The sequence below is a fragment of the Cervus canadensis genome, chromosome 2 (genome assembly GCF_019320065.1).
Source record: "Cervus canadensis isolate Bull #8, Minnesota chromosome 2, ASM1932006v1, whole genome shotgun sequence".
Taxonomy (NCBI): Eukaryota; Metazoa; Chordata; class Mammalia; order Artiodactyla; family Cervidae; genus Cervus; species Cervus canadensis.
The window spans coordinates 22,512,444-22,523,039 of record NC_057387.1 but is presented as its reverse complement, the minus strand read 5'-3'; the positions used below and the strand labels follow the sequence as shown (position 1 = coordinate 22,523,039).

Below are 10,596 nucleotides of genomic sequence, written 5' to 3'. Positions count from 1 at the left end.
AAGGCCTTTTTCACAAAAAGTATCTACAGTCACCCCCAATTGTGAAAAAATAAAAAAGGGGGAATTGTCAGGGGACGTTCAGCTTTAAGGGATCCAATATGTTATTTTTTTCCTTTTGTGTGCTGTTTCTCAAGGATTCTCTATTCCTTATCAGTTCCTGGAAAACAGGAATGAGCAGAGCTGCATGCAGTTCTCAGGACTGAGATCATGAGAAGGGGCACCTGCTTGGATTCCTTTCAGTGACTCCCTTCAGTGACTGCCTTCAGTGACCTTACTTAAATGTAATCTATTCAGTTATGCCCCTCTTACTCAAGATATGGAATGCTTTCTGGCCCTTTAAAGATTATTTCCTTGGCTCTGTTTTTGCTCAATTTTTTTTTTACTGCCTAAAGCTGCCTTGTATGAAGGTATATAAACATACATTTCTGCAAATAAAACACCCTTGTTTCACTTGAGACTTGGGTCCCCTGCGTCCCTCTTCTCATTGACTCCAGTCCCCAGGTTCCGGTCTACAAAGACCGTGACATTGGAGAAAGAAAAAAAAGACTAGTGCTAGGCTATATGGGATTCAGAATGAAAAGAAAATGTTTTCTCTTTCAGCAAATTATGACATCATGAGTTAAATCATTGCAAAGTAGGGATTAAGAATGGAAAATAAAAACTGCAATGTCTGTTGAGCTTGACATGTAACTTTTTTATTTTATGATAAAAATGCTTCCATATAAATTTTGTCATAACTACTTTTAGAATGAAACTTTGAAAATTAAAAACAAATTGTGCATTTTCCTTACCATGTATAGTTAGGAATATGCAGTCATTTTATTGGTTATTGGGTTTCTCATACAAACAGATATCATATCACTTTTAAGAGAAATGTACACAAGTAAGAAGCCACAGTACCAAACAGTTATGAGTGGGAGCCTCTGGGCATATAAACTTGTCCTCTCAGTCATCATACATTCAGTATATTAGTTAAGGCCAAAATCCCCAAACCACTTGCCAACAGAATATTACACCTTTGGTTCTCTTTTATGCAAGAATTATGAACTAGCAAACTTAATAATGATGAGAATGGACTTGTGCATCATAGCTGATTGCTTACATAAAATCTTTAACTCTCACTCTCTCTTTCCCTCAAACCTCTCCCTTCCCTCACCAACATGTAAATCAGAAAATGATGCTTAATATAAAATAAAAGAAACAAACAAAAAATATACCCCCAAAGGCAGACAGAAGATGACTCAAAGGAAGAATTTATAAAGATAAAACAAGAATGCGAGGGGCAAAGAGGGTGACCTAGACCTGTCATAAAATATGTTTCCCATACAAACTTAAGTCTCTACTTCAGAACCCAAATGAGAAAGTGATTCTTCATCTTATTTTCTCTTTCACTCAATACAACTCACAAGTTCTTAACAATCTAAGTGACTGATAAATGCTTGAAAGGCAGTGTCTTCTTCCTTATCACTGAAGCCTGTTGTTTGTAATGGCAGCTTTCATATTTATTTCTGCAAAACCCAAAGGATCCCAAAGAGGAGCAAGCAAGTTAGGCCCACAGTGTGCTTACAGATGGAGGAAGCTATAAGGGGTCAAGCTGCTGGATCAGAGCTGACACTCTGAAGAAGGGGGGCCGGAATGGGATGACAGAGAAGTGTAGATGTGGTGAGGTCCACAGTGGTCCATGGAGACGGGTCCTCCCCATCTGTGAATCAACGAATAGGTCCAAGGATAAAGAATCACCATTCAGAATGATAAAATGCTTCACACTATGAAAGGGGTTGAGAGAGTTGCCACGTGAGAGAATAAAATACAGAGTGAAAAAATAATCTGCTTATATCAGGGAAAAATGAATTATATTTTTAGTTCAGTGAACTTGGGCAGGACTAGAAAAACTCTTTGTAGACTTCCATGCTAAAAGACACATAGGGTTTCCATATGAAGCCATGGACAGATAAATCTGGTAAATGGGAAGAACTGATGAACACTCTCAGGCAAGGCAGTAAGGAAAACTATCATTGAAGCCAACATGGAGTGGGCAGACCACGTATTAATAGCTACAAAATGCCCCCAGAAGAACCAATTTTCCATTGTCATGATATCATAGCACCGGGCAAAAGTGACAGTGTGGAGACAGAACCAGTTGTTAGCTAACTCAGGGAGAAGAGGAATTAAAACTACTTTTCTCCTCTTTCTAGTGTTGGATAGAATGCATGTCCTTGACAGAGGGTCAAAAAAGTTGCCAAGATCACAAACACAGGAAGCAGACTTGGGTGAGATGCAATCACACTCTGAACATTAAGATGACAAGACAGTAAGTCTATTTTTGTCCATTATCATCTAGAAGGTGACTCTATGAGAGGAAAACATCCCTGATAAGTGTCTATGTTACCTGCCTAATGGGAAATCTCATGACCGCCTGAAAGAAAAGGAACTGGGAACAGAAAATAGCAAAGGCTACCTCGTAATTCCTCCCTTTCCAACCTTCTTGTAAGACTGGCTTTGGCCACAGAAACTAGGCCAGGATTCTATTTCCCGCACTTGAACACAGAAAACCCAGGTGTTACTGGGTGCACCAGTAATCAGACCACGAAGTGTGGCAGGAAGATAGGCAAAGGGGCCTGGGATCAGAAAGAATGTCAGGAAGTAGAGACTGTGACCACCTGACTAGGGGAAGATGACTGTCAAAGGGGTTGGGGAGGAGGCCCTTGAGCAGATGAAAGTTCAGTTCTAAATGGCAAGGGAATGTTGTTTGAAGGCTCAACAATTACAACAGTCTCCATCTGCTGGATGTGTGAGTGAAGCAGGCCAAGGGTTCTAAGGCCTGTATCAATGTGTTTGATGTTGGCAGACAACAGAATGCTTGGCAGGGACCAGTTAGTGGGTAATCACTTCTTCAATGAGTTAGCTTATCTCTTGGCTCTCTTGGTCATTCCAACATTCTAAACCTTGGTCTGTTTGGGTTTTGTTTTTTAAAGGGGTCATATTAGCTACACTGCCAAGGATAAACCTTCACACTTACTAGGCAGACAAATGGAAAAAAAGAAGATCCTTACTTTTCTTCCTGGTAAGGTTTGTAGGAACCCAGAATGTAGGCAAGAGAATTTAGGGGCAGCTTCTTGAAGGGGGTCCTGGTCCCCTAAATGGGTTCAAAGAAAAATATTTTGCTCCCCTTCTTTTAAGAATGATATGTAGGAGAAAGGACTATGTCCATTTTCTAAAGAAACATACTTGAAAGGTTTCTGCTGGGACCATAAAGGTAAACCCTGTGAGGCTCCTAGGGACACTGGGAAAACAGGAGGGAAAGGGGAGGCTGCAGGTGCCTCCAGAGCAGGCATGATTCAAAGCACAAAGGTCCTGCCCTGGAACATGCAGGTGGGGTTCCAGCCACAGAGAGGTGCACAATTAAAGCACCAAATGAAGTCAAAAGAATTTTCCAAGGATAAGAATAGGAGACAGGTCACTTCTGGAAGAATTCCAGGGCACAATTCCCAGTAGGAATCTACTGCAGAATCTTCTCATGGATATGGCAGAAGCCCCCAAGGCTGAAAAATGCACTCCAGGCTGCAAGAATGTCTACAACAGGCATCCATCTTATTCTCTGTCTTGAAGAGAGGAAATGTGGTCCCAAGTCTTGTATTCATCTTGCAGTTCCGTGAACTCGGGGACTTGACGGGCAAGAGATTACAAGGAGCCTTGTCCCTTCCGTGTTCCACAGATGCACAGTGAAGCTAATGAACTCGCTTCTTCGCATTATCTACAAGATAAGAGCCTCTCCTCTCTCCTGCCTTCAGAAGCTGGTTCCAGAGATTTCTTCATTTCTTTCCCGGATGACCTTCATTTGTTCCTCAGCAGCATTTACAAGAGGAGTTCTGTGTCTAGGCTGGAGGCAGACTCTTTCATGCATAAACCTGCATGTTGCTGCGTGGTGGCTCAGACATGTGTGTCCCAGGTCCCCGTTGACCTCCTCCAGCGCCCCCAGGAGTGGGGCTGGTGGTCACATCTGACCAGTCAGAAGCAGAGTGGGGTGATGAACTTGACCACTGGTCAGGAGACTCTGGTGACGGTGTCAGGTAGGGATGCTCACCCTGGAGGTGACCACTGTGACTGGGCGTTCTCTCAGCAGCATTGGAGGAAGCATAGCTATGCTGTGACGGGGGTGTGGGATACTTGCCCACGGAGGCTGGGAAGGGGTGATAGGCTGGGAGAATGGTCTGAGCAACCTGCCCGTCCTGCTGGGGCATCATGGCAGTGGGAAAAGCCATACTGGGTAAGCGAGCCATTTCTGGAATCTGATACATGGTGGGCAGGGTGCCTGCAACGGCTGGAGGGCAGTTGGACGGAGGCTGGGCAGCCCCAGTTGGCTGGGCAATGCTGCCTTTGGGGATGAGCTGGAAAGTCACAATGGGGGGCAAGGGCTCTCGGGGGGTGGTTAAATGCTTCCCTTCGGGCGGCCTGCTCTGGGGAGCCATGCCAGGGTGGGTGCCCTCAGCTGGAGCCAGGACCATACCGAACATCTCGTTGTACTGGCTCTCATTCATCTCCACGCGGTTCATCCAGTCGGCCGGGACAGGGACTGGATGTAGCCTACCCAAGCTCCCTGCGGTGCTGCTGCCTGGGGGCACAATGTGGTGGTGGGACAGCAGCTGGCTCACCGAGGGAAGCACAGTGTTGGCCCCATGAGCCAGGGGCTGCATCTCATGAAGGTTAGAGAAAGACAGTGCATGCTGTGCATGGACTGGGGCAGCGGGGGCGGCAGTGGCCAGCATGGGGTTGGGGGAGGCCTGTAAGATTCCGGGAGATGTGATCATTGGCGAGGAGGTGGTGTCAGAAACATATGTGTGGGGAGATTCTAGGGAATCGACGGGGGACAGAGTCACTGAGCTCTCAGACAGCTGGCCCTTGTCACTCAGAGACTTCTTCCTCCTGTTCCCCTTGGCATCCTTGGCCTCCTTGGCAAGGTTAGGGAGGCTAGTGGGCACGGCACTCTTGGTGTTAGGCCGTCTAGACTTCTTGCCCATTGGGGTATGCTTCAGACTGAGAAAAGGTCTGTTGGGCCCACAGATGACGGGTGAGAGCGCAGAAGTCAGCACCGTGCCGGGAGGGCTGGGGGTCACGTTGTACTCGTCCAGCAGGCGCACGATGTCGTGGTGCATGCGGTCCCGGGCTACGTCCCGGGGAAGACGATCCATGTGGTCTGTGATGTCCCGATTGGCAAAATGGTCTAACAGGATCTTGGCTGCTTCATAGCTCCCCTCCCGGGCAGCAAGAAACAGGGGTGTCTCCTCCTACAGAAGAAAAAAGAAAAAGCCCATGCAGAGCGCATTTTAACAACACTCCTGAGGACACAGCCATATTTCTCAATCTTTTTATATCACTCCTTTAGACATTTTTTCCTAACTGCCTTCCCATATGAAAATTTAATGCCACAGATAAAAAGTGTGCACCTACCTATGTACAGAATGGCTATCTGTAATTTATACACAAAGAAAAATTATTTTACTCCTCCCCAAGAGCCAGCTTTGCCCTACTGAGGGCTACATCTACTTAGTGGGGAAAGTATGAAATAAAGCATGTCCCTGAGCCATAAATTCACCTGCAAGAGCACTGAGCTTATCAAAATAGGGTTCTAAAAGGAGTAACAGAAATAAAGGTATGAGGGGAAGAAGCTAAAGCAAGTAGAGAACTGAGAAAAATAAGGGAAAGTGAAAGAAAGAAAGACAAAACATCTGAGACAAAGGACAAAATAATGGAAAAGAGGAAATGAACAAGAGAAGAGAAGGTGAGCAAGAGAGGGAAGCATGACACAGAAGTCAGAGGAAGCAGGAAAACATCATGGAGCCCAAGAACAGGGCAGGGGTGGAGGACGCGGAGCATCAGGAAAACAAGTAAGAACAAACAAGTGAAAAGGAAGGAACTGTGTGTGAACAGAACAAAGACCAGGAGAAAGGGAAATGTAAAAGAAGGAAAGGCGGAAAGGTTACACCAAAGTTATGAAAGGGACAGCCTGGTGCAGACTGAGCAGGCCAAGGGTCAACCCTGACACTTCACTGGATAAGCCCAATGCAAGCACTCAGGCTCTCTGGACCCACTTCTTGCCCAGCCTGCTTCCATCATTGTCGGTCCTTCCTACAGAGCAGCTACAGGAGAAGAGGAATGGCCTCACACATAACCCAAGGCACTGCTGAACCTGCCCCCCAGCTCAGGGCCCAGACTGTACCTTGTTGTCCTGCATGTCCCGGTTGGCCCCATTTTTCAACAGCAAAAGGGTTGCCTCCACATTATTCACAGCAGCTGCCCAGTGAAGGGCAGATTTTCCTGTGGGGGAAAATACATTTTTATAAGCAGACAGAGTAAGAGGTCATGTCCTACTCCTCCCATCAGGAAGTGTCATGACTTGTACAAGGAAACCTTGAACTTCTCAGACAACAGCTGGAAGCCAGTTTTCTCTGGGGGCCCACAGGAAAAACCAATTTATTATCTTCATTTTCCCCTATTCTAGAAATACTTTGGTACAGGCTGCCTAGCTTTCAGAAGACCTCTAAGTAAAAGGATCATCTGTCTATGGTACCACATCCTTCGTGTGGCATAATCGACCCTGTCACACGCTTAAGACAACAGCCTGCTTATGTATTACATGCCAGGATATATAGTTAGAATATCTCACCACTGTACCCCTCCATGAAGTCAGCTCTCATATCCTCATAACAAGAGTGGTATACCTGAGAATCTACTCAGGGAAACCTCTCATAAACCTGCTCTGAGATCAAGAACTCTCACTAAAAATCCCTTCACAACTTCATCTGTGGACTTCGCACTGTCTCAGATCTCTGAACTCAATATTGCAAAACAAAGACAGAATGAATGAATGAATCTTCAGTGGATTTGGATCTGAGACAGCTCTTTAAGGATCATGCAACAATTTCTTTCCTTAGAGGCCTGCTTTGCAGGTAGGAATCTGAATCCCTGCTTCCCATCCCTACCATGGTCATCCACTGCGTTCACATCTGCTTGGCAGTTGATTAGTTCTGCCACCATTCCCTCCACAGCCAGGCGGGCAGCCAGGATCAGGGGTGTAGTGCCATCATTCATCCTGGCGTCTAGATCAGTTACTCGGTTGCGGATCAGAATCTAGAACACGAGAAAGTACAGAAAAGAGAGTCAGCCGAATACAAAAAATAATGAAGCTAAGATAAGACAGACATAAGAGCATCAGAGTTGAGGCAACACTGTAAGTTCCTGGAGGACAGGGAGTGTTTTGCTATCTTCGTGTCCAGGTTCTCCTAGGGTCAGTCAACTAATATTTGTTGAATGAATGAATAAAGGAATAGGATGAATGAATATACAAGCAAACTCAAGCTCTACAGTGGCTTTGTAAATTAATGTACTTCTGCTTTCTAAAGAAAGAAGAGGGAATGTGGGAAAATACCACAACCTCAATTATGGTGTACAAGTTAAGATGATACAGAATGCTTTCAATTTCCTCATAAGGCTAAAATAATAGGGCATCAGGTGTGCACTGTGAACTCATGTCAAGAAAATCACCAAGGAGCAGCTGGAAGCCTGTATAGTCAGATAAATGTAGAGGGAGAAGCTGACTGACTACTAGTCAGAGGCAGGTGTCATGCACCTGGTCTTTTCATCTGGGAGGTATTTTGCCTCATCAAAAACAAAACAAGCAAACAAAACCAAAGCACTGACTAACAATCAGAAGACTGGTGTTATCTGCTTTACCCTGAGCTGGCTGTATACGGTCAGCTTTGTCTCCTGCCTCCCTTTCCTGCTTTCCTATCCAGCAAGCATGGCTCTATCATCTGCCTTATTCTCTCAGAGAATCACTGAACAAATACAATGGGTTATTATGTGTCTTAATGACGGGAAAACATTCTAGACTCATCAGGAATCAACTCTTCACATGATCTCTACCTGGAAGACCCCCTGGGCGTCCGCGGCCACCGCGGCGTGGAGAGGGCAGCGGCCCATGTTGTCCTGGGCATTGGCATCTGCACCTGCATCCAGGAGACGCTTGGCAGCATCTGCCCTTGAGTACCGGGCTGCGAGATGCAGGGCCATCTCACCCGTCCGGTCTGTCTGTGCTTGGAGGCTGGCACCCTGGTACACTAAGTCCGTGATGATGTTGGCAGAAGAGTCCTCTGCATCTTCATCTTCATCACTCATGTCTGAGCTGCCTCCTCGGAGAGAAGCCAGCATCAGTGGGGTGCACCCATCTGGAGGAAAGGGAAATTCCAAATAGTATTCAAGGAGGGGAAGGACTTTCATGTTCATTTAACCCTACTGCTGGAAGAGCTCAATTTGAAGAAAATTATTAGTTTGGGAAAAAACCCTGTGCTTCTTATAATAAGTGGCAATTGATTTTTCCTTGATAGTATCCTTTCTGTAAAGAGGAGCTAGTCTCTAAGTTAAATAAGCTTTTCTGTTCAAGTTTCTAAGTGCTATGCTTTTTTAAATTGGACATTTTAAAATATCCAGTATTAATAAACTATATACATGAAGGTACGAACTAAACAAATTCTCTATTCCTCTGCTTTGGGATATTATTTTTTTATCCCACTAAAATCTATCCCAAATAATCAGCCTTTTTGTTGCTGAACATGCATTATGTGAGGGCCTCCCTGGTGGTTCAGTGGTAAAGAATCTGCCTGCAATGCAGGAGAGGTGGGTTCGATCCCTCAGTCAGGAAGATCCCTTGGAGGAGGGCATGGCAACGCACTCCAGTATTCTCGCCTGGAGAATTCCATGGACAGAGGAGCCTGGCAGGCTACAGTCCATGGGGTCACAGAGGCGGACACGACTGAAGCAACTTAGCATGTATGCATACAGAAGGTGAAGCAAATGAAATCCTGCCTCTTTTCTCATATAAATTCATAATTTCTGCAAGCCTGTTTTCCTTCGACATTCATTTCCTCAAGCTGATTTCCAGTCTGATTTCCTCGATCATTGAGTGGGGCAAACACAGGGATAAGGTGGAACCAGGGGGTGGGCACGGCACAGTGAAGAGAGAAGGCTCGCAGGCACTGACCTGGACCGCGGACGTTCACATCCAGCACATCCACCTCCTGCTCCGCCTGTGGAGGGGTGAGAGCCAGCGATGGTGTCCGGCGGATGTCTGCAGCTTCCAGGTGCTGCTGTGTCCACGGACGCCGATCGATGGGGTCATCTTCTTCTGAGAGCAGAGCCTCATCTTCAGCCTGAAAGAAGACAACTCTCCTGATCACTCTGGCCCAGCCCCAGGATCTCTCCCAATTCTTTGACTGACTAACTTCGAGTAGGAAGCAGACCTTAATTCCTCTTATGGGTCCTAAAGAGCACACGCTGCTCACTCCCCTTAACTACGCGTTGTGTTAGGTACTTACACAGCACTGCATGGCAGCTCCCACCGCTACCTGAAGGCTTCCTCAGCACAGGGAGCAAGCCGCGTTCAAGGCTGCCTCCTTGTACCCTGTCTCCACCCCAGTGCCCAGCACAGAGCCAGCATTTAGGAAGTATTTGCTGAATAATTATTATACTTCTAAAAGCAGCTGACCTCTACAGAATATTCAGTACGTGACAGAAAACAGGTAAGGCAATTCACCTGTATTGAAAGAATCATTATTATTTTCCCTATCTTACAGATTAAGGATAAGTAAATACAAAGAGGTTAAATAATGTGCCGGAGTCTTGGACTTGAATCTAGTCCTGACTGTAGTAATTTTCTTAACCATCAAGCCTGTATTCCTCAAGCATTTATTTCCTCAGAATATCTGTGGGATACATGTATATCCCAGCCACGTATGTCTATGGGTGAATGGTCTCCTTTTTCAGGTCAGACTCAGCCCAATGTACCTCTTACTGCTATCTGGCTTTAGTTTCCAGGGATCAAGATTTAAAGCCTCCAAACTCAGTGATCACTGGCTTTCCTCCACTGACTAATTCTACCTTCCCTTGAAGTATCCAGAGAATAAGGGAGAGATCTAGCCATGAAAGAAACTGGTGTTTACACATAATAGTCCTTATTCAAGTACCACCAACATGACATTTGAGGAAGGAAGCATGTTTGTTTTATTATTTTTAAAGAGCTCTTTCTGAAAAACTTACATAGTAGCCCAAGGCCATCAATAAATATTCCTGATTTTTGAGACAACCTAGGATAGTCAAGGCCTGGGCAACATGTACAGACTACCACCGTTCTCTCCCATTCATGATATTCTAGATACCCAAGGACAAAACTGTGAAATATGAGCAGACAATGGCTAATAATGGTGCTTCTACCATGGCCAGCTTACCTTGGCTTTCTTAGGCTGGGGCCCTTCATCGTCAACCCAGTGTTCACTTGTTCCAGAACCAATTAGGTTAGCCTCTGAGACTTGCACTGAGAGATTTCTGACATGACAGAATCATGAAGGTATAAAATAAGAGCAGGGTTAAACCATAAAAGAACGTAGAAATTTTCATAATTTTTCTACCATCACACATTCTCATGGCTACAGTCAGACTTTCAGGGACCTCGACCCAGGGGGAAAATGGGCAATATTACATCCCACTGCCTGAGTAAATATCATTTCCTTTCCCACTAAGCAAGAGCTTACAACAAAGGTGTGT

At 45.5% G+C, this 10,596-nt stretch overlaps 1 protein-coding gene across 2 annotated transcripts in view; it reads right to left on the bottom strand.

The window, feature by feature from the left end:
• Positions 1–673: 673 nt before the first annotated feature.
• Positions 674–10,596, bottom strand: part of NOTCH2 (notch receptor 2) — a 170,476-nt gene continuing 160,553 nt past the window's right edge. For both annotated transcript variants that reach the window (XM_043459398.1, XM_043459404.1), the window contains exons 29-34: positions 10,281–10,377; positions 9,038–9,206; positions 7,924–8,225; positions 6,981–7,128; positions 6,218–6,315; positions 674–5,285 (exon numbers count right to left, since the gene is read on the bottom strand). In XM_043459398.1, coding sequence (XP_043315333.1) covers positions 3,897–5,285; positions 6,218–6,315; positions 6,981–7,128; positions 7,924–8,225; positions 9,038–9,206; positions 10,281–10,377 — 2,203 coding nt within the window. In that variant the 3' untranslated portion in view covers positions 674–3,896. The remainder of the gene's footprint in view (positions 5,286–6,217; positions 6,316–6,980; positions 7,129–7,923; positions 8,226–9,037; positions 9,207–10,280; positions 10,378–10,596) is intronic.